The 24,754-nt window shown below is 40.3% G+C and overlaps 1 protein-coding gene across 1 annotated transcript in view; it reads left to right on the top strand.

Moving 5' to 3' along the window:
• adgb (androglobin) overlaps window positions 1-24,754 on the top strand; it is a 223,374-nt gene that overhangs the window by 114,880 nt on the left and 83,740 nt on the right. The window contains exons 19-21 of the mRNA XM_063057274.1: window positions 3,817-3,958; window positions 15,658-15,772; window positions 20,411-20,578. Coding sequence (XP_062913344.1) covers window positions 3,817-3,958; window positions 15,658-15,772; window positions 20,411-20,578 — 425 coding nt within the window. The remainder of the gene's footprint in view (window positions 1-3,816; window positions 3,959-15,657; window positions 15,773-20,410; window positions 20,579-24,754) is intronic.

Here is a 24,754-nt window from a genome sequence, read left to right as displayed (position 1 = left end):
GGATCCCATTTGACCTGTGTGATGCAGTAAAGTAGAATGGACAGTGAAGACCTGATCGAGGTCAGGGTATCTGGATTCACACTAGGGGCGTGGAAATTGGATTCAACATTAGGGTCCAGGGAGTTTGAGGGGAGTGGGATATGACACTTCTGGTGTAAGACTGATAGTTGGGGACACTGACATTGTGAGGGTTGTAAGGTTAGAACGTACTTCTTCCGTCAAAAGGTCCCATTTCAAACTGGCACTGACAAAGCTTAGCTATTCCTGATGTAACACACACAAAATGCTGGAGGAACTCAGCAGGTCGGGCAGCATCTATGGAAAGGAATAAACAGTCGACATTTTAGTCCTTCTTCAGTACAGGAAAGGAAGGGGGAAGACACCAAAATTAAATGGTGAAGAGAGGGGCCGAATTCCAGAAGTGCCCAATGACAGGCATTTACAGGACAACATATATTAAGGTTACACCTCCCATTCCAACCACTTGGGTAATTGTTATTTAAAAAGAAAGATAAAGACATAAATATATTTGATTGGTAATTATGTATCCATTACTCTGAACAGTATTGTATAGTTTGGGGACAATGTTTTCACTTGTGAAGTGATCCTTTATTATTGGGATTCTTTGCATACTGAGACTTAATCTGCACAATTTGTGAAATAACTATCGAGGATACCTCAAGTGACGTGGAAATGAATAGGCATTTCTTTTAGTCACTCTTGTCTTTAAACATTTCTCAAATCAGAATGAAGACAAAACTCTGTTGCTGTTGTCTTCAAGGAAAGATGAATACTTCAGAAATAGATGGGCACCAGGGATCCAGTTATTTACGTCGCTGTTGGCTAAGGATCTTGGCCCAGTGCTATGGTAGCTTAGACTTTGTAGAGTTATCCAAACAGCAACATTCACTTAAAAAGATATTAGATCGGCAACAATTCACTCAGCTCACAGATCCATCAGATAACAGAACCTTATGGATTATTTTCTGCTATCAAGAGCTGGGCACATTAGTCCAGTGATCACACACAGAGAACCCAATTCTTACACACAAATTAAATCTACTAAATCCATTTTGTACATTTTTATTATGTTTGGGCCCACTTCCTGTCAATCATGAAATTTGACCAAGGGCGTTTTGGGTGTGATGCACTTAAGCACATCTACAATTTTTTGGTATCTTTTGTGCACATTATCTACAGGCAGGGCGCTTACCCTGTCTTCCTTAGTACCCATTGTACTGAAGCAAATGGTAGTGCCCCAGCCCACTGTTGCCAGTAGCACCCTCTCCTCCAAGCCAGAGGAGAGAGCATTAATGAGTGTGATGTAATGTGTCAGGTTCAATAGCTGCGAGCCTCTGTATATGGTGATGTAGTGATAAGTATGTGGAAATGTATTAGAATTAAGTAATGACTGGTAAAGTCATTATCAGTCTGTTCCTGAACCTGGTGGTCCTTGTCTTCCCATAACCTATGGACTCACTTTCAAGAGCTCTTCATCTCATGTTCTCTATTTGCTTATTCATTTATTATTATTAATTATTATTATTTTCTTTCTTTCTTTTTTGTATTTACACAGTTTGTTGTCTTTTGCACAATTGTTGTTTGTCCTGTTGGGTGCAGGATTTCATTTATTCTATTGTATTTCTTGTATTTACTGTGATTGCCCACAAGAAAATGAATCTTAGGGTTGTATATGGTGACATATATGTACTTTGATAATAAATTTACTTTGAACTTTGAACTTTCAACCAGTGATGGGAATGAGTTGAATGAAGCAATGGGTGAATGGGAAACTAAAATATGCAAATGTATTCACTGGCAACCATGCATGTGATTTCGTTAAATTTTTTAACAAGGAAGAGTCCAAGTACTCGTCCCCATTTTTTGATCTCTGCGATTGCTTCACAACTGATATTGAATGCTTCTTGGACCAATGAGTTTAGATGGCTCTCTTTTTTACTCATGTATTTCAAGCAATATTCCCTCTAATTTGTAATAAGCAGTATGTGCGAAAATCTTGTGCTGGACAATTTTTTGCCTAGTGATGACAACATGTGCACACTGAATTTTATATATAGAGCTTTTCATTTTAACAGCCAGCAAAACACTGTCAATAAGAACTTTGATCTCCTCTGGGTTTTAGCATTTTCGCTCTCTTTCATCTGCACTCCCACAAAACAAATGCAGCAGGCCTATAGTGGGTAATGAAGGATTTTCTCACCAGAGCTTTTGCATACCATCCATATGTGATTTGCTTGCTAAATAATGCTTTTAAAAGTCAAGTTTCCAAATATCATTCCACTTCTTCCCACTTGCAAATTCTCCAGGAACTTTTGCATCACAAGAGTACATACAGGTGACACCAGTTTCTATATTGTGCATAAATATTTCTCGTAGCTGCACGTCCCTGACCTCAAGAGCTTTCGGTGTAGCAGTTTCTACTGTTTCATTAAGCCATTCTACTTTAAATGAACTAGGAGTTCTTTTGTGCTTCACGCCCTTTGTTTCTTTAGAATTGGACATAGTGAATCAATAATTTCTTCAATAAAAACAGTATAAATTAGCTAGTTCTAAAATCTGCGGGCAAATCATCACAAACTCCACCTTGTCAACACTGTCCACATCAGAAATCAGAAAGTGAAATGTGATTGTGTACAATTGTGAAATATACTTAACACGCCAACAAGGTAGAGGGTGACAACCTTTTGTGCGCAGTTTAAATTCCTTTGTGCGCTAGTAGCAGATATGTGTGCACGCGCACACCTTAGAAGGAACATTGATGGTGTACACATGGAGAAGTATTAGCAGGTATGGGCATTCCTATGTACCTTATATCCTTCTGGGTTATAGTGGATACAGGTTTGAGAAGAGCTATTAAACTATGGAGAATAATTGCAGTAGATATTACCTGGAGGTTCTGCTTCAGTTGGAGTTGTATTCAATGACCTCCATCTCTGTTTTTAGAGTCAGAGTCTTGCAGCATGGAAACAAACCATCTGACCCAGTTCATCGATGCTGAACTGTCACTTCTGCACACATTTGGTGTATTGCCATCTAAACTTATCCTATCCGTGTACTCATCTAAATGGCTTTTAAATTTTGCTGATATGCCGACATCAACCACTGTTTCTGGTGGTTCATTCAGTATGCACTGTGAAGAAACTGCTGTGACGTCCTTTTTAAATCTCTTGCCTCTGATCTTAATCCTATGCCCACATGTTTTTAGCACTGCCACTGTGAAGAACACACTATGTGTTTTCACCCTATCAGGTAACCTCCTCAACTTCCTAAATTCTATGGAATAAAGTTCTAGTCTGCACAACCTCTCAACCCCAAGGCAACATCATGACAAATCTTTTCTGCACTCTTTCTAGTTTAATAACATTTTTCCCACAAAAGAGTGACGAAAATGGTACATAATTATCCAAGTGCAGACTCACCAAAGTCTTGTAAAACTGCAACTTAACAGCCAGTCTGACTGGCAGTGGCCATTTGGCATCTTCATCAATATTCTATCAAGTGCAAACTCCCATTTTGCCATCTTCTTTGTAGCTTATCATCATAAATTAAAATTGGAAACGTATGTCATTGAAAGCTTACATTGGAGGATTCTGTGCACTTGGAACTCATGCTCATTAGAAATAAAGCTCTGACACTGCTTTTCATGTGTGGAGTTATTAATTGATTGACTCAGAAAACTGCATTGTGACTGCCTTGTAAACAAGAGTATTGAAGAGTACGGAAGTACATTCTACTGTATGTGGACATTTATATTAACAGGCATTGATCCATTTTTGTCTTTTTGATTTTTACTAGAAAATCAGAAGGAAATTTCAGGCCTTCAACCGGGCATACTCCTGGCTGAACCATACTGCTGGAAGAGTTTTGTTTCAAGACCACCAGTTCTCTACATGAAAACTTTTGCTACGAAATCAGCTATCTTGGAACTACCCAGTGGGTATGTAGAAGCCTTGGATCTAAATTCCATTCAAAATTACAAGTCGCAAACCCAAGTTACAAAAGTAAGTGATTATTTCTAAGCAAAACATAAAGGGATGGACTGAATCAAGTATCACAACATCCAACTAAAGCACAATGCTTTACAGTATCTGTGACCTGGGTTCAGTTCCCACCGTTGCCTATAAGAAGTTTGTATGTTCTCCCCCAGTCCAAAGACATTCTGGTTGATAGGTTAATTGGTCATTGTAAATTGCCCCATGATTAGACTGAGGTTAAAATTGGCGATTGCTGGGTAGCATGGCTCACAAGGCTGGAAGGACCTATTATGCGCTGTATCTCAATAAATTAATTTATTAATGAATTAAGTTGAATCAGCAATTCTGTAGTGATTCTGGGGAAAATAATTAGCCATTGACTGATCTTGTAAATGTTTGAGTGAGCCAGGGAAGACAATGGAAAATGAGATGGCCATGCAGAGGTTAAGACAATGCTTCTTTCGAAATGTTGCCTAGGCTTCCATGTGGTATTGGTACCAGGAAGTGGAGCTATTTGTACTGTTAGAAACACCAAAAAAAATAAGATACATACATGTAGCCAAAGTGAGCAAGAAAAATCGTTGCGAATCCCACTCTCTCTGCAAACTGTCTTTTCCAAAAGCTCCCTTCTGGAGGCACTGTGGAACTATTAAAACAAAAACTTCATGCCACCTTAAAAGTATCTTCCCCAAGCAGTTAATCTGATCAACCATTCTAGCTAGCCTCCCCCACTCCCTTTATTTATTACCTCAGTTACTGCACTGCACCATAAACACTTTAAAACACTTTTTATGATGCTATTCACATTGTAAGTACATGCTGGTATTTATGGATATTTTATTCCATATCCATACTTTATCCTCTAACTTATTATTGTATTCAGTAATTCTTTATTCTTGATAATTATTGAATATTGCAGTTTTTGTTGCATGTCATGCCAACACATCAAGCAAATTCTTAATACATGTAAATGTATTTGGCAAATAAAGTTGATCATTGATCCTTGATCCTAAATATTAGAGTTTGATATCACTCAAGTGAAGTAAGCACTTCAACATACAAGAGGCTGAGAACCTATTTCTGCACATGTAAATTGATTCCAGCTCAGTATTTAACTTTAAATTTAGGTTTAAAGGAACTTTGCAAATCAGTGGATTTAAAGAGTTGTTGGAAAAGGCAGGCTTAAGAGGAAGCTGTGATTACAGATCAGCTGTGCTTTCGCAGCAGGAGGAACAAGCTCTTGAAGGTTAATAGCCTCCTGTTCTTCTGTTACTTATTCTCTCCTACCCTTCACCATCCTCTTATCTTTCCTCCTCTTCTCTGGACTTATTGAAAACCTGTATTACCACCAGCGTTTTCCAGTGCTAATTAAAGATCATTGATCTGAAAAGTTAACTCTGTTTCCTTCTCCAAAGGTGCAATCTGACCTACTGAGTATGTGTGTTTGTTTCTTAATTTTTGCTTTATTTGGACACGTTGAGCCAGGGTTTAGGTTGAGGAAAGCACCCATTACTCTGCAACATAACTTTTTGAGTTTATGTCCACTCAAAGAATCAAAATATAATTATGGCTAATAAGAAAACGTTACATCTTCAGAGGTGCCATCTTTCATATGTGATGTTACACCCTCATGAGCATGATATTTTAATTTTGTTTTTTTGTGCATAGAGTTTAAACAGATAGAGAGCAACATGAGATAATCTGTAAAAGAAATGTCAAGTTCCAAACGAAGGTCACCTCACACAGTGGTATTGGAGAAATCATATCACCTCGGACACAAATCTCTTAACATTTCTCAAATGTGTTATTTATGTATGTTCTTATGTAGTGTGAAGACATTCCCCTTGACTTTTCCTTTAAGTTTATAAGGAATCATTTAGTTTGAATCCTAGAACTGTATACAGGTTGACGACCACAAATCTAGAATGATAGAGACTTATGTGCTGCCAAATCACAGGAGGTTAGGTTAGGATTAAATAAATAAACACCTCTAACCCACTTGATGATCATCTCACCCTTGGATAATAAAGAAGAAAGAAATGATAAATGAAAAACAAGTGTTGGCACAGTAAATTACTGGAAACTGCTACATACCTTTGAAAACTCTAGGACATAAACTTTTGCAGATGACTAACAACTTATACCTTCAAAGGTTCATTTTATTATCAAACTATGTACACAGAATACCACTCTGAAATTTGTCTTCTCCAGATAGCCATAAACTACAGAAAATCTATGGGTCATGAAGCCCCCCCCCTCACACACACACACAAAAAAGAAAAAGAAACAAAGCTCGAAACCCAAACCCCCTAACCTCTCCCTTGCACAAAAACTAACAGATTACTCACCTGGAATGGCAGTTAAAACATCAAACCCTTGACCCCCCACCCCCAACCTCTCCCTCACACAAAAACTAACAGATCCCCCACTCGGACATGGCAGCTAAAACACCAAAACCCTGACCCCCCAACCTCTCCCTCACACGAAGACTAACAGATCCCCCACTCGGACATGGCAGCTAAAACATCGAACCCCTAAACCCCCAACCTCTCCCTCACACAAAAACTAACAGATCCCCCCACTCGGCAGCTAAAACATCAAAACCCTGACCCTCCCATCCTCTCTCTCACACAAAACCTAACAGATCCCCCACTCAGACATGGCAGCTAAAACATCGAACCCCTAAACCCCCAACCTCTCCCTCACACAAAAACTAATAGATCCCCCACTCGGACATGGGAGCTAAAACATCGAACCCCTGACCCCCCAACCTCTCCCTCACATGAAGAGTAACAGATCCCCCACTCGGACATGGCAGCTAAAACATCAAACCCCTGACCCCCCCAACCTCTCTCTCACACAAAGACTAACAGATCCCAACACAGACATGGCAGCTAAAACATCGAACCCCTAAACCCCCAACATGTTCCTCACACAAAAACTAACAGATCCCCCACTCGGACATGGTAGCTAAAACATCGAACCCCTAAACTCCCAATCTCTGCCTCACACAAAAACTAATAGATCCCCCACTTCAACATGGCAGCTAAAACATCAAACCCCTGACCCCCAACCTCTCCCTCACACAAAAACTAACAGATCCCCCACTCGGACATGGCAGCTAAAACATCAAACCCCTGACCCCCCAACCTCTCCCTCACACAAAAACTAACAGATTCCCCACTCGGACATGGCAGCTAAAACATCAAACCCCTGACCCCCCAACCTCTCCCTCACACAAAAACCAACAGATTCCCCGTTCGGACATGGCAGCTAAAACATCAAACCCCTGACCCCCCCCCAACCTCTCCCTCACACAAAAACTAACAGATCCCCTACTCGGACATGGTAGCTAAAACATCAAACCCCTAAACTCCCAATCTCTGCCTCACACAAAAACTGACAGATCCCCCACTTCAACATGGCAGCTAAAACATCAAACCCCTGACCCCCAACCTCTCCCTCACACAAAAACTAACAGATCCCCCACTCGGACATGGCAGCTAAAACATCAAACCCCTGACCCCCCAACCTCTCCCTCACACAAAAACTAACAGATTCCCCACTCGGACATGGCAGCTAAAACATCGAACCCCTGACCCCCCATCCTCTCTCTCACACAAAAACTAACAGATCCCCCACTCGGACATGGCAGCTAAAACATCGAACCCCTAAACTCCCAACCTCTGCCTCACACAAAAACTTACAGATCCCCCACTTGAACATGGCAGCTGGGGGAACTTCCGGGTCATCAAGGGAATGGCGGCGTAAGGAAAAGGTCTCTCGACAAAAAAGAAGGTAAACTGCCCCAAAATCAAATTTAGACAAATACTTAATATTGCATAACTATATTAATAAAAGGGGCAAGGATGATGTCTAAGAACAAGAATAAAAAGTCCGCTTCGAAGGCTGATAAACATAAAGAGATGCAGCAAGGCGACGGGCCTAGATCCCCCACGGCAAGCCAGGACGGAGATAATGAGGGGGAATCGGTGACTCTGTCTTTGATTCTCGGAGAGATTCGCGAGTTCCGACAAGATAACAGCAAACAGCTGGAAGATATTAAAGAAGAAATAGTAAAAACTAACTCGAGGATAGATGAAGCCGAAGCGAGGATTGTTGGAATTGAAGAGAAGCTACAAAACGCCGAGGGATTGATAGCAGAAATGCTGAAGCTACAAGACCAGCTCCAGTGGAAACTAATAGATCAAGAAGGCCGCTCGAGAAGGGAAAATGTGAGGATCTACGGAGTTCCCGAAGGAACCGAAGGTAAACCCGGATTGATGATTCCCTTCGTGGAGAAGCTGCTTAGTGAGAACCTTGATATACCGGCCGCAAAAGACCTACAGATAGAAAGGGCTCACCGCGCGTTGGCACCACAGCCTCCAGCAGGCGCCCAGCCCAGATCGATTCTGATCAGATTTCTCAGTTACAGAACGAAGGAAGAGGTGCTTAAAAGAGCATGGCAAAAGAAAGGTTTCATGTGGAACAACTGCAAAATCAGTTTAGGCCACGACTACGCACCGGGGATTCTTGCCAGACAGAAGGAATATACGGAAACACGGAGAGTCCTGAAGGAAAACGACATCAGATTCCAGACCCTGTATCCAGCTCGGCTGACAGTCTTTTACGACAAAGGGACAAAAACTTACGCTACGGTGGAGGAGGCAACGTTGGACCTGGTGGACCGGGGACTACCTATTAAAGTTATCACCCAACCGGAGTCGCTACTGGAGAGGATTCGGCAGAAGTCGTGGCAGTTAGTGGGGCGAGGACGCTCCACTCGAACCAGAGTGTCAAACTACAAGGAAAAGCTGCAAATATTCAGATGCGAATGTACAGAGAATACAGATTAATTAAGAGAAATGACTGAAAAGAGTAAATCGGACTTAAAAGTAAAATGAAAACTGGTAACTGAAAATAAACAAGGCGGAATAACTTGAATGATAGCAATATGGTCGAGACATAAATAGGAGAAAATTCTCTATGATTATTCAAACTGCTGAGGGCCCTCTAACACGGTGAAGATAGAGGTTATCCCTCTGAACTGAGGCGGGTCGGTGCTCAGGCCTCACTGTGGGAAGTCGGGAAAAATTTTCAAATGTTATACGTTCAGAAATGTCTAGGGTGTGGTTATATGTCTTGGTTTACTGTTGAGAAGGGATTGCTTACTGTTTGGTTAGAAAAGGAGAGTGCTTTTTTTCTACTAGAGAAAAATGCAAACTGAATTGGTAAAAATAATTTCCTATAATGTTAATGGGGTTTTGAATCCAATTAAAAGAAATAAGATTATATCTAAATTGAAAAAAGAGAGGGCACGAATAGCTTTCCTCCAGGAAACACATATGAGCCAATCTGAACATGGAAAATTAAAAAGAATGGGCTTTAAGCATGTATTTTATTCATCATATAAATTGAGTCACAAAAGAGGGGTAGCTACTTTAATATCAAGTACTCTTAATTATGAACATATTTCAGAGACTAGAGACAAAGAAGGACGGTTTGTAAAAATCACTGGAAGAATAGAAGGTACAGAAATAACATTGCTGAATGTTTATGCTCCTCCAGGTAGTGAATGGTCATTTTATAGACACATTTTTGACCTAATGGTCAGTTCTCGAGGGGTAGTAATTTGTGGAGGGGATTTTAATATTAGATTAAATCCTATATTAGATTCTTCAAGAATAGTTACTCAGAATAAACCTCTGACTCGGAAAGTGAATTCATTGATGGAGGAGTTGGGAATTATAGATGTCTGGAGGGAATTACACCCTACTAGTAAAGATTATACATATTACTCTTTCCCTCATTCAGTCTATTCAAGGATAGACTATTTCTTTATCTTTAATACAGATAGACTCAGGATAAAAAACTGTAATATTGCAACAATTGATCTGTCGGATCATAGCCCAGTCTCTATGTCTCTAATCCTGGAAAGGAAAATGAGGAAAACACTATGGAGGCTAAACTCACATATACTCAATAACCTGAAAGTAATGGAGAGATTAAGGGGAGAAATCAAAGAATATCTAGACCTTAATGACACGGGAGAAACATCACCAGTGATTTTATGGGATACATTGAAAGCTGTACTGAGAGGGAAAATTATTTCCATTACTACTCACATGAAAAAAATCAATGCACAAAAATTAGCAGACCTTCAAGGAAAATTAAAACAACGTCAAGTTGTAGATAGCAACAAAAGTAATTCAAACCGAAAACAGGAAATTAGGAAATTACAAAGTGAAATTGATGATATTTATACGTTGGAAACTCAAAGAAATTTTCTTTACCTGAGACAAAAGAATTATGAAGTAGGAGGTAAATCAGCTAGATTATTAGCATATAAATTACGAAAACAACAAGCAGACAATACAACTCATAAAATAAAGAATCCAAAGACAAAGCTTGTGGAGAGTACAATAGGGAAAATTCAAGAGAGTTTTGAAACATATTATCGAGAGCTGTACTCCCAACCCCGAGCCCCCAATGAGCCCTATATAGACAGTGCATTGAATTTTTTAGATCTACCTAAACTTACAGATTTACAAAATGAAAGTTTATTAGAACCAGTAACTGTCAAAGAACTGAACGTGGCCATCTCTAGGTTAAAGGCTGGAAAGTCCCCGGGTTCTGATGGGTTTACCTCAGAGTGGTACAAGTTCCTGAAGACACAGTTAGCCCCATTACTACTTAACACCTTTAATTGGATCTTGCAGAGAGGAGAAACTCCACCTTCCTGGAGAGAAGTGATTATTTCAGTTATTCCTAAAGAGGGTAAAGATAAACTAGAATGTGGCAATTATCGGCCAATTAGTGTTCTTAATTTAGATTACAAACTATTTACATCTATATTAGCGCGCAGATTGGAAAAGCTTTTACCTGGCCTAATCCATTTAGACCAGACTGGATTTATTCAACAAAGACAAACACAGGACAACATAAGGAGAACTCTGCACATATTAGAACAGGTTAATAAGAACGAGACAGAGACAATAGTAGTAGGATTGGACGCTGAGAAAGCTTTTGATTCGGTTAGTTGGGCATTCCTATACAGAGTGTTAGGAAGATTCGGCTTTCAAGAAAGGTTTATTAAAGTAATTCAGACTCTATATGACAGCCCTACAGCCCGAATTAAGATAAATGGGGACCTCTCTGACTCCTTCATTTTAGAGAGAGGCACTAGACAGGGATGCCCAATTTCTCCTCTCCTTTTTGCGCTATATATTGAACCACTTGCCCAACTAATAAGACAGAGCGAAATCGTAAAAGGTATCAAGGTGGCAGAGATTGAACAGAAAGTGGCGTTATTCGCAGATGATGTTTTGGTCTATCTGAGTGAACCAGAAAAATCATTTATAGGATTGTTTACACTGTTGGATGACTTTGGGAAAATATCAGGTTATAAAATAAATGTAAAGAAAACGCAGGTTATGTCCCTAAATTATACACCATCCAAAAAATTGCAGGATACATACGATCTTAAGTGGGAAGCTAAATCATTAAAATATTTAGGAATAACCCTGCCGAAGGATCTTTCAACACTGTCACAGGTAAATTATGGGCCATTAATCTCAGAGATAAAAGCAGATATGCATAGATGGAATCTTATCCCCTTTTTAAGTTTAAATTCAAGGATAAATACTATAAAAATGAATATTCTTCCTCGGTTATTATATCTTTTCCGTACTTTACCAGTGGAGGTGGATGATAATCAATTCAGGGAATGGGACAAATGGATTTCCCGCTTCATTTGGCAAGGAAGGAAACCTAGAATTCGATATAACACCTTACAGTTAGGGAAGAAAGGAGGAGGTATGGTTCTTCCTTGCCTGAGAAATTATTTTTACGCCTCACAGATAACCCCTCTGTTATATTGGTGTAATAGGGAATATAAGGCTAGATGGAAGGAAATAGAATTTGGATTAGTTGACAGTTTTCCTCTTCAGGCCTCAATAGCTGACAAAGGATTGATGGCCCAGTTGGAAAAATTTAATAATGCTTGGATAAATCTTACATTAAAAGTATGGCAGAAGGTGGTTAATTCATGTGGAATTAATAACATGTTAAAACTCTTAGACGGTGTGCATATGATACCGAATTCCTTCCCAACAGAGGAGATAAAAGATTTGAGCTATGGATAAAGAAAGGTCTTACAACCTACCTCTCATTTATAGATAAAAGAGTATTACAAAGTTTCCAAATCCTGCAGGACAAACATGGCCTAGAACATAATGACTTTTTTAGGTACCTTCAAATACGAAACTATGTTAACCAGAGTTGTAGATATACAGACCTATCAACAGTAGAATTAGAACTTTTCAAGATTTTGAATTCGGCTTGCAGTTCAATACCTAGTAAATCAGTTTCTCGCCTATATAATGCACTCTCCCATGCTAAAAATGTAAATACACTGTATATTAAAGAGAACTGGGAGAAAGAAGCGGGGTTGGTACTTTCAGAGGAGGCTTGGGGGAAAATCTGCAGCTTTCAATGGTCCTCGACTAATTCTTTGACTTGGAGAGAACATTGTTGGAAAAACATTATAAGATACTTCAAGACCCCATATCAGGAAAAATATAAAGATACAAATGTGATGTGTTGGAGAAGGTGCGGCTCCAAGGAGGCAAATCATTTTCATATTTTCTGGGATTGCCCTAAATTAAGTCTATTTTGGGAAGGTATTCATAGAACATTAGTTAAGGTACTTAGGTCCCAGATACCTCTGAACTTTGAGACGCTCTATTTGGGGCATGTATTGTTCCATGAACAGAAGGAAGATATAAAGTTGCTGCAGGCCCTCTTAGCGGCAAGTAAGAAATCAATCACTAGAAAATGGCTAAATCCAATACCACCTACATTAGAAGATTGGTACAAAATTATCTTGGAAATATTTAAAATGGAAAAGTTGACTTACTCCCTGAGAACTCAGAAAGAAACATTTTATCAAATCTGGAATAAATGGATTGAATATATAACCCCAATGCGAGCAGACTTTAGATGACTCTCCTAATGATTTATATTACTCTTCTCATTAACACAGTAATATTGCTAACGTAAGCACCCCTAGTCTAAATGTTTGTTTTTTTTGGAAAATAGAGAATTAACACAAGTAAAGGGAAAGATTTGGGAAAGGGATAAAAAAAAATGAAAAAATTAAGTAAATAAGTACGTAGGGATTGGATAATTATGTCTGCGGGCAGGAACAAGCACGAACAAATTGGGATATAAACACCTACAATGGTTGGTATATAGGCTTGTATGCAACATTTTGGACCAGTGGAAATGGTCCAGAAGGGTTGTATGGAAACTATTATTACCATTTTTCTTAACAACTAATTTCATTACTTAGCCTAATAGGTTAGATTTACCACAGTACATAATTATCTATTTAAATGTTTATTTTCCTTTTATATCATCTCAATGTGTACTTAAGAATGTATAAATAATTGTAGTTTTATACATATAAAAAAATGGAAAAGGTTATATGTGTGAAAAAAGTACATGATAATTGTGAATTCCTTATCCAAATAAAAATAAAATTTAAAAAAAAAGAACATGGCAGCTAAAACATCAAACCCCTGACCCCCCATCCTCTCTCTCACACAAAAACTAACAGATCCCCCACTCAGACATGGCAGCTAAAACATCAAACCCCTGACCCCCATCCTCTCTCTCACACAAAAACTAACAGATCCCCCACTCGGACATGGCAGCTAAAACATCAAACCCCTGACCCCCCATCCTCTCTCTCACACAAAAACTAACAGATCTCCCACTCGGACATGGCAGCTAAAACATCAAACCCCTGACCCCCCATCCTCTCTCTCACACAAAAACTAACAGATCCCCCACTCGGACATGGCAGCTAAAACATCAAACCCCTGACCCCCCAACCTCTCCCTCACACAAAAACTAACAGATCCCCCACTTGAACATGGCAGCTAAAACATCAAACCCCTGACCCTCCATCCTCTCCCTCACACAAAAACTAAAAGATCCCCCACTTGAACATGGCAGCTAAAACATCAAACCCCTGACCCCCCATCCTCTCTCTCACACAGAAACAAACAGATCCCCCACTCGGACACGGCAGCTAAAACATCGAACCCCTGACCCTCCATCCTCTCCCTCACACAAAAACGAAAAGATCCCCCACTCGGACATGGCAGCTAAAACATCAAACCCCTGACCCCCCACCCTCTCTCTCACACAGAAACAAACAGATCCCCCACTCGGACATGGCAGCTAAGACATCAAACCCCTGACCACCAAGCTGCTACCACACAAAAAAAAACAGTGACAATAACATCAAGCACCTAACTCCTTCCTCACCAAAAAGTAATATGTTTCCACCTGCCAATCGGCAACAAGAAAGAAAGTACAGAATATCTGAAGGAGACCAATATAAACTACAGTCCACACCAATAATCATATATGTCTCGGAATTTTGAAAACATCTTCCATCAGCATCAAAGAAAGCAACAGCTTGAACTCAGTCCTTGCATGCAGCTTTCACCCACCAAGAGGCAGCCTTCTGACCTCTGGCCCGACGCGGCCGCCCATGGGAAGTGACTGTGGGTTCCTGCAGCATTAGAGCAGCCCTACACAGTGACATGATCTGTTGATGCTTTATAACCTGTGGTGGCACTGCATCCTCTGTAGTCAGTGTTCATCTTGGAGTATAACGCCAATATATTGTAAGGTGGTTTCGTCCGCATTGTAGACATGCTCAGGGCTTAAATTTTCATCAGAACCTAATTTAATAAACTCATCAACAAACTGAGCAGCTGCTTTCTTGTCTGCAGATGATTTTTCACCACACACTGCACAAAATGTTATGCTCTGTGGCTGCTAGAAGTGTTGAAGCCACCCTTCAATGTAATCACGCTCATAATCCAGTCCTAATACTTCATGAAATAACTTCTCTTCTTCCTTTACCATCTCTCCTGACAGTTCTGCACCTTCGCTGATGTAGAGTTTAAACCACTTTACTACTACTTTATCTCATTGAGAACATCTTCCATCTTTCATTGCTCTCCTTAAGCACACCTGTTTTTTTTTATTCACTATCAGCAAAGAGCTGGACCAATTTTTCTTTTCGTTTCTTTAGATCATAAACTGTGGAAGAACCAATTAAGTGACATAATGTCCCAAATAAGTGAAGGGAATACTGGCTATTCTATTGAGTAACTTTTGTTTGTTAAAAGTTGTTCCAAATAAGCATTTCACAGACACACTTCTGTTGAGTTTTTTCAGAATTTCCACCTAATCTTGTATAGATAACATATGGTGTTTGCGCTTTACACCACGAGAAGCAGTTTTTATTTAATGAAGACATGACTGGGGCTAGACACACACAGGTTATTAAAATAAATGCGGAATAACACAGAGGAATGATTTGCCTCTTTTAAAGACCATGCCAACAGCTGATTCTGTGAATGGCGCCAACCAAACAGTGGCGACAGACAAGCTGGTGTGGCAACATGAGAAATTTGAGGTGATGGGATTGGTGCTAGGAAGGGCAAAGGTGGAGATATCTGCTAAAATTGCCTTAACATTTCTGCTGAAATAAAACACTTTATATCCTCTGGAGTTTACCATGTTTGACATATAAGCCGCTTAATACTTCTCCAATAGCTGTATGGTGTTTCTCTTCCAGTCGCCACGTGTTACGGTTTACTGCCACTGTTCCTCTTGGATACAACATCAACCTCAGCAGTACTGTGCCCTTTACCTTTGGTGATGAAGATTTAGTTCTCTCACATCTTGGCAAGGTATGTAGTAAGAAAAAAAAACAACTGCAGGACCCATCAGACTGAAACTCGTGACTTATCAATTCATGAACATTAATGAACTGGCAAACTGAACAGCCCCCACCCCCATTTGTAGGAAGTCTACTCTCATCCTTTCAATGTTTTACAGAATCTTCCAAATCACCAAGTGAATCAGTGTGAAGTTCTACAGAAAACCCAGAGAACACATATTAATATGAAAACCTAATTAAATATTTTCCATCTGTTTACATTAGAATTAAACGATGCACTCTGTTATGAATAGCAGCTAGTCATGCTGGAGTGAATGTGAGTAGAAGTTATTGTTTGGAATTTCCAATGCACCTGAAACAGTGCTCATTTGGGTCAGTGTCTCATCATAGTCTGACTCAAGTTTTCTATAACAGAGTATTGAAAAAATCATACAAGATGTTGAATTTCTTGAAGGGTGTTCAGTGAGCCTCTATAGGAAAAAATACTTTTTCTTTAATTCATAGTCTTATTTTCAGAATCCATTTAGTGTTTTTTTTATTTTGTTAAAGAATGACAAAAAAATTGAGAAAAATGAAAGTGACAGTGACTGTAATTGACTACTTTATAAAATAGCAGAGGGGTTTTCATGAAGGAATGTAACTTAAGCAGCAACTTAAGGGGTAGAGAGAAGGGGATGTTAAGTGGGAGAGAGGAAAGAGGCTGAGGTTCCGAGATGGAGAGTAGAAGTGAAAGAGTTGGAGTGAGTGGGAGGATTAAAGGAAGAAGAAAAGCCAAGTAACATGCAGCTGGAATGGTAGAGAGGAAAGGGGTAAAAAGAAGGAAGGAGGGGTTAAAAAGAAGGAAGAAAGGGATAAAAAGGGTGAAGGAGCTATGAGAGGAGAAAGAAAATTCAAGATGGAAGGAGGAAAGGTTAAGGGATAAGGATATTAAAAGTGAGGGGGTGCAAGAGGAAGGTTGGAGGTGAAAAGGAAGAAAGAAGGAGGGGAAAGGTCACAAGGAAGGAAAATGAGAGGATGGAGGAGAGAAAAGGAGCAAAAAAAAGAGGTCTTTGGTAGATAAGTTCAAAGTAAATTTCATTATTGAAGTATATATACAGTATGTCATCATATACAACCCCAAGATTCATTTTCTTGTAGAGATACTTAACAAATCTATAGTATAATAACTATAACAGAATCAGTGAAGGACTACCCAACTAAGGCATTATATGTATATATATCAAGAACATGAGATGATGAAGAGTTCTTGAAAGTGAATGTACTGGCTGTGGGAACATTTCATTGATGGGGCAAGTGAAGTTACCCTCTTTGGTTCAAGAGCTTGATTTGCTGAGGGGTAGTAATTGTTCCTGAACCTGGTGGTGTGAGTCCTGAGGCTCTTGTACCTTCCTCCTGATGGTAATAGTGAGAAGAGAGCATGTCCTGGGTGGTAGGGGTCCCTAATGAAGGATGCTGCTTTCCTGCAACAGCTTTTCGTGCAGATGGGCTCAGTGGTCAGGAGGGCTTTGCCCATAATAGACTGGGCTTTTTGTAAGATTTTCCATTCAAGGGCCTTGGCATTTCCATACCAGGTTGTGATGCAGCCAGTCAATTTACTCTCCACTACACATCTATAGAAGTTTGTCAAGGTTTTAAATGTTTTGCTGAATCTCTGCAAACTGCTAAGGATATTAAAATCTGTTGTGCTTTCTTCATAATTGCCCTTATGTGCTGGGCCCAGGAAAGGTGCTCCAAAATAGTAACACCTTGGAATTTAAAGTTGCTGACCCTCTCCACCTCTGATCCTCCGATGAGGTTTGGCTCATGGACCTCTGGTTTTCTTCTCCTAATCAAAATGGTGCCGCTGATCATCTGCAATTTTCCGTGAGCTGCAGACAATTGTTCCAAATATTTTTTTTTAAATATACCCCTTTAGAATTATGCTTACTGCAGTCTGCAGCATGTAACTTCCCTCTATGCAATGGACTTTTAAATCAACTCTATGATCTTCATATTTCATGATTAACTGAAGCACTCAGTGGTCCAGGCAGGCACGGCACCTTTAAGAGGCGGCGGGGTGGGGGGGGGGGAGGCAGGAACTACAAGCCAGGATGAACATTGAGGCAAAGGGAATGAGGAGAGATGAACAGGAAGATGAGCGGATTGAAAGGTCTGTAGTGTGTGCAAGGGGTTCAATATAAGGATGAAGGGAAATGAGAGCGATGGGAAGATGTAGTGGACAAGAGACAGAAGGCGCTGAGGGGGTGGGAAGAACAAGGAAGACGAGAAGAAGGGTTGCCAACAGTTCCAAATGTGACTGGGTCCCCAGATTTAAATAGGAAATGGGACACTCCTCACAATATCAGATGGTAGCTGCCTGTGATAAGTGTTTGTCTATGATACAGGCTTGCTCTGTTAACAGCAGGCACCAACTGATCCAGTTTAAGGTTGTCCACTGTCTCCATTACTCTAAACTTAGATTGCACAGGATTTACCCTTCTGTCTCACCAATGTGTGATAGATGCCAAGGGACAGAAGCCACATTGTCACACACCTTTTGGTTTTGCCCATTACTGACCGGATTTTGGTCCAAAATATTCGACTGGTACTCAAAGGCCTATAAAAGATCCTTCCCCTTGGAAGCTGGTCTTGCTATATTTGGCTGCTCGCAATCTACTATTTGTCTCCCTGCAGCCATATAACAGTTTCTTATGCTGGGGATGACTGTTGCCAAAAGACTTATCTTGAGGGAATGGAAATCACCCTCTCCCCCTTCCTTTCGGAGATGGATGGCTGATATTATCTCAGTCATACAGATGGAGAAACTTAGGTTCTTGAGAACCAATTCAATTAAAAAAAATTTCGGCTATCTGGGATCCATTCCTTGCCTACCTGGACAAGGCCGGGGGGCGGATGAGCAATTTCCCCCCAGCTGATTTCTCACAGCCCTCATTTGAGATTTAATGTTTAGTATTTTTGAGCACTTTGTACAATAGGCATCCCTCTAATGTTGTGTCTTCTTTTTTTGCTTATTTCTTTTTTATACATGTCTGAGCTGGTATGTTTTTGTTAATCTCATTTTTTTTTAAATAAAGTATTTAAAAAAACCATATCAGATGATACTGGAAAAAGGACACCCATTGTAGCTTCTTTGCTCTCACAGAAAGATTCTGCTGTGGGTGTTGTGAGAACTAAGGAGATGAGGATAAGTTGCTACAGTGACTTTCGGAAGGTAATTGGGAAGGAAGGATTATATATGTTTCCTGGTAGGTTTCTGATGGAAGTGTGGAAATGATAAGGGAGGTTCTGCTGAATAATGAAGTGGAAGGTCAGGGCACAAACAGTGCAATTATGTTTCTGGAGATGAATTAGTTAACACATGCAAATATGAATGAAATGCTTAAGGCATGAACTTAATTGGATCAATTGTGTCTTTAGGCTTGTATATGGAGATGGTCTCCCATCCAAGCACAAGTGGGTACTGACATTTCTTCATCAGGTATTCTACATCCTATCACATTCCTAGAATCTTCAATCCTTTTCCTTAAGTCTCTGGGGATTAACATAAAATTTCATCCTGATTTATTATAACTCATTTACTCATATCATGCTGAGCCCTTGCACAGCATTTTAACTGGTTCGTTTCCTGCCACTTTTGTCTGATATCACTGATCTGCTTCTAATTCTTCACATTCATACAACAGGAACTTGGATTTGTTACTGTAGCATTGTAGGGTTTCTATCAATGGATTAACATAGATACAGCACAGTACAGACCCCTCAGCTCACAATGTGGATTGTTTAATACTAACAGAGTATAACTTGCTTGTGGAAATCAACACATCACACATGATCTTCTATCCATTCAAAGTGAACTTTGTGGCTTGAATTTATATCCTCAAGTTAAATTGGTGCATTAAACTGCACTTTGTGGTACTTGTACCTATATACTAGATGTGTTCTGAAATTAAATCTAACCTCAGTGTAAAAATGCACTCAGTGGCCACTTTATTAGGTGCACTTATGCACCTGCTCATTAATGCTAATATCAAGTCAGCCAATTATGTGGCAGCCATTCAATATATAAAAGCATGCAGACATGGTCTGGAGATTCAGTTGTGGTTCGAGCCAAACATCAGAATAGGGAAGAAAAGATGTATAAGTGACCTTGACTGTGGAATAATTGTGGGTGCCAGGATAGCATGTTTTGAGTATCTCAGAAACTGCTGATCTCCTGGGATTCTCATGCACAACAGACTTTTTCTCAGGATATGAAATCAAAAGATATCCAGTGAACCCAGAAGTTCTGTGGGCGAAAATGCCACATGAATGAGAGAGGTCAGAGGAGAATGGGCAGACTGGTTCAAGCTGTCAAGAAGGTGTCAGTAACTCAACCACGATTAACAACAGTGGTGTGCAGAAGAACATCTCCGAATGCACAACATGTTGAAGACATTGAAGTGGATGGGTTATAGCAGCAGAAGTCTACGCCAGGTTCATGAGGTGTACCTAATAAAGTGACTACTGATTGTATATGGATTCATTATCATTGGTTTCTGTGAATATATTTTGGGAGTGCATAAATGTGTATTTTGGTCATAGAATCTATTCTAAGCCTATGAGATAATGCAGCAGAAACTTAACTCTCTTGATTTGTGTTAATCAACAGGAGAGTCGGCAATTTACACAACAGGCCGTCATCATCATGAAAGCCATAGAAAGATTGCTCAGTAGTTTTAGTGATGAGCACGAATTTCATAAAGCTTCAATGGAACTGGAGTTTGCACATTTTCCTGTCCAATTTCACAATAGAAAAATGGCTGAGAAGCAAACTGAGGTGAGTTGATTGACTATTAATAAATGTCTCCCAAAAAGTTGATTGTAAGGCTAAGTCTCTGAGATCTTCAACTACCATTCTATTTGTTTTTATCATTGTTCTAAGCCTTGTACATAAGGACATTAAGACATGATAAATGGCATCATGAGTAAGACATTCATTTACTTGTTCCCATTCCATCATTCAGCAAGATCAATATTGATCTTATAACTCTCTGCCACTTTCATGGACTAACCCCATTTCACTTGATCCTTGAACTTTCAAAAGCATATCGATATTGGAGCGTAAAATCGGAAGTCAACCACATAGCTCCTCAAATCTGTCATTCAGTTCAATCATCATCAAGATGTACATCAACTCTATTTGTTTGCCATTGTTCCATATCTCTGAACAGCCTTAAGAATTGTTTTTTTTTTTGATTTCCAATTGACTTAGCCATCATAGCTCACTGGGGATAACAAATTTCAAATAATAGGTAATTTTTGTATAAAATTGAATAATGTTAATTTTTAAATTATACTTTCTTCACAACAGCCCTCCAGAAGAACTGACAGTTGTTAGCATGTTGAGGGAAGGTGTTATCCACATGGACCCCTTGATTAGGAATTTCTTGATGCTACTGCAGTTAATCCAATATAGCTGATAAGGCCAATATGGGATCTGAACACTATTATGGATGGAGCAAGTTCATGGGATGAAGTCCTTCTACCATTTACGCTGGGCTTCCGTCTGTTCTGAACAAATAAGGTTCTCAATACCACACTGAATGGTCCTTCTCCATTTGGCTAGTCATGAGTAAAGCATTCCGATGAATTGGTTGGGGGGTGATGTTAGTTTTGTTCAAAGTGGCTTATAACCTCTTCTCATGATAGGCCTTGGTATAAAGTAACTACTTTGGGCATCTGTTAACAAATACATGAGCTAAATGTTCTGCCCATGGGAGCAGACTGGCTATAGTTAAGTGTCGATTATGTTATTGTTGGCATGAAAGAGAAATGTGATATGTTTACTTATTCTGCAAATGGACTTGAATGATATTGTGATTACAGTGTTCATGGTAACTTTCCAATGCTTTGTGGTGCTAACTATAGATGGTACATTTCTCAGAAGCATGCTGCAGTCAAGGATCACGCCAGCCTGGTAACCAATGAGTGTTGTGCTAGCTTTGAGGTTTTGATCTTCACCCACTCTTTTCATCAGAATGCCAAAGGCTATGTTGCACCCTGAAGATGATAGTGAATTTTATTCCTTCATTGAGAGTTGGCTCCTCAGACTTGGAAAGCTGTCCATATTTTTTGTGTCTGGTTGTGGACCTCTGGGATTGGAAAGCATTAATAGATGGACAGGGGCTGATGCTGGGAGATGACCTTTGTTTTGCAGACACTAGAGATAGGGCTCATCCTCTCATATGTTTCAGTAAACAAGTAGACAGTGATATGATGTTCAGGTTTCAAATGAGTACATGCAGTGTCTGTATAATGCTCTATGACTGAAGTTGGGACGACCGTAATTCTGGAGTTGTGGTGGGATAGTTTGAGTACTTCCTCATTTGTTATGTAGAGTAACTCCATGCCAGAAGGAAGCTTGTTGGAGTTGAGGTAAAAAAGATTTCAAAGCATATTGGTGAGATGACATAGCCTTACTTGACATCAGTGGGCAAAGTGATTGATTCAGTTTTGGATCTATTGCTTAAGATCACTTGTTAAATCTGATGAGAGATGAAGACAAATTTCTTGAGATTTGGAAAGCATGATCTGTAACCCCCTTAAGTGGGTAAGTCATAATCTTTACTGAGGTTGAGAAAAGCCTTATATGTTTAGAATCATAGTCATAAAGCACAACTGCACAGAAACAGGCCCTTCAGCCCATTGAGTCTATGCCAGACTATTATGCTATCTAGTCCCATCTACCAGCATCTGGACCATAGCCCTAAATACCCCTCCTGTCTATATACTTTGAGGGGAGTGGCCTTAGGGGTACCCTGAACTGGCTGCCTATCCCCTTCCCCCCTTCTATTGGTCATCCAGTTGATACAGGAAACTCACGTAAGTGATAGGCTCATGAGATCATGGATTTGCGCCTTGGAAAGTTTCCAGGGCACAGGCTTGGGCAAGGTTGTATGGAAGACCAGCAGTTGCCTGTGCTGCAAGTCTCCCTTCTCCACGCCACCGATGTTGTCCAAGGGAAGGGCATTAGGACCCATACAGCTTGGCACCGGTGTTGTCGCAGAGCAATGTGTGGTTAAGTGCCTTGCTCAAGGACCCAACATGCTGCCTCAGCCAAGGCTCAAACTAGCGACCTTCTGATCACTAGACGAACGCCTTAACCAGTTGGCCACACGGTCATCCAGTTACATGTATCCTATACCTTAGGTGTAACTACCTCCCTGTATCACCTTTCAATCAACCCTTCAAACTCCCAAATGATCCTGCATTTGTTGCTGCTGCTTCCTGCATTCCTCCTGGAGTAGGTGACCCAGTAAAGGTCGTGTCCATTGTGTCTCCAAATGGATGGGAAGGACTTGCAATTTTGTAAGCAGCACTTTGGCCATGGGAGGAGATAGAAGAGGAGGATCCTGATGATGACTTCCCTGTGGCAAACACCAGAGGGACTTCTCTGTAAATATCAGAATTTATAATCATGCAATATGGTGCACAAAAGGCTGGTTTAGTCATTTGCTACTATAACAAAAGTGAATAATGTCTGAGATGCAAAGAGCCAGGGGACTGAAATCCAACATTGAATTGAATTGAATTGACTTTATTACTTACATCCTTCATATACATGAGGAGTAAAAATCTTTACGTTACATCTCTGTCTATAAGTGCAATGTGCAACTTATAGTAATTTATAATAAATAGTATGTACAACAGGATAGTCAATATAACATAGAAATACAGTTGTGTCAGCATGAGTTAAGCAGTCTGATGGCCTGGTGGAAGAAGCTGTCCCAGAGCCTGTTGGTCCTGGCTTTTATGCTGTGGTACCATTTCCCGGATGGTAGCAGCTGGGAGAGTTTGTGGTTGGGGTGGCTTGGGTCCCCAATGATCCTTCGGGCCTTTTTACACACCTGTCTTTGTAAATGTTCTGAATAGAGGGAAGTTCACATCTACAGATGTGCTGGTCTGTCCGCACCGCTCTCTGCATGGTCCTGCGATTGAGGGAAGTACAGTTTCCATAACCAGGCAGTGATGCAGCCAGTCAGGATGCTCTCAGTTGTGCCCCTGTAGAAAGTTCTTGGGATTTGGGGGACCAGACCAAATTTCTTCAACCGTCTGAGGTGAAAGAGGCACTGTTGTGCCTTTTTCACCACACAGCCGGTATGTACAGACTACATGAGATCCTCAGTCATATTTATGCCGAGGGAACTTAAAGCTGTTCACCCACTCAACTCCAGATCCATTGATGTCAATAAGGGCTAGCCTGTCTCCATTCTTCCTGTAGTCCACAACCAGCACCTTTGCTTTTGCGACATTGAGGGAGAAGTTGTTTTCTTGACTCCACTGTATCAGGGTAATGACTTCTTCTCTGCAGGCTGCCTCATTATTATTTGAGATTAGGGCAATCAGTGTAGTGTCGTCAGCAAATTTAATCAGCAGATTGGAGCTGTGGGTGGCAACACAGTCATGGGTATACAGAGATGGACGGGGTCTTGGAAGACTGATCAGAGCCTGAGTGTTTTAGAGTGCTTGAGTTGATGTATCAGGACCTATCAGATTGGTTGACAGTGGGAAGTGATCATTAGGTGATCAAATAGTGAGTATTAAATAAAGTAAAGGGGACTTGAATCCTATACCCAGAGCTGGGGCAGAACCTGCTGAGGACTCCCACTCCTTTAAACTACATTGCCTGGAGACATTAGCTGTACTAAAACCTGGTTGTTCCAGAAGTTCTTAATGACAGATATACCTTAGAAGAATAGTCTAATTTCCCAGGTAGTGTGTTTCACTGGGACAAATTCATTCCACACATCTCCGATGTAGAAATCACATCATTGGTACATGCAATATTTGTGACCTGCAATGCTCAGTTCATCACAGCCTTGCCACTTCCTTTCACCTAGTCCATCTTCCTGGTGCATTGCTTTAGAAAGGCTAAAATTCCTGCCTTGGCTGCCTGCCATCCTTGCCATTTCATTTCCTTTCTTGTATCTTCTGCGGAGAGCTGCGAGAGCTT

The sequence above is a fragment of the Mobula hypostoma genome, chromosome 8 (genome assembly GCF_963921235.1).
Source record: "Mobula hypostoma chromosome 8, sMobHyp1.1, whole genome shotgun sequence".
NCBI classification, from domain to species: domain Eukaryota; kingdom Metazoa; phylum Chordata; class Chondrichthyes; order Myliobatiformes; family Myliobatidae; genus Mobula; species Mobula hypostoma.
This window is presented reverse-complemented; position numbering and strand designations above follow the sequence as displayed.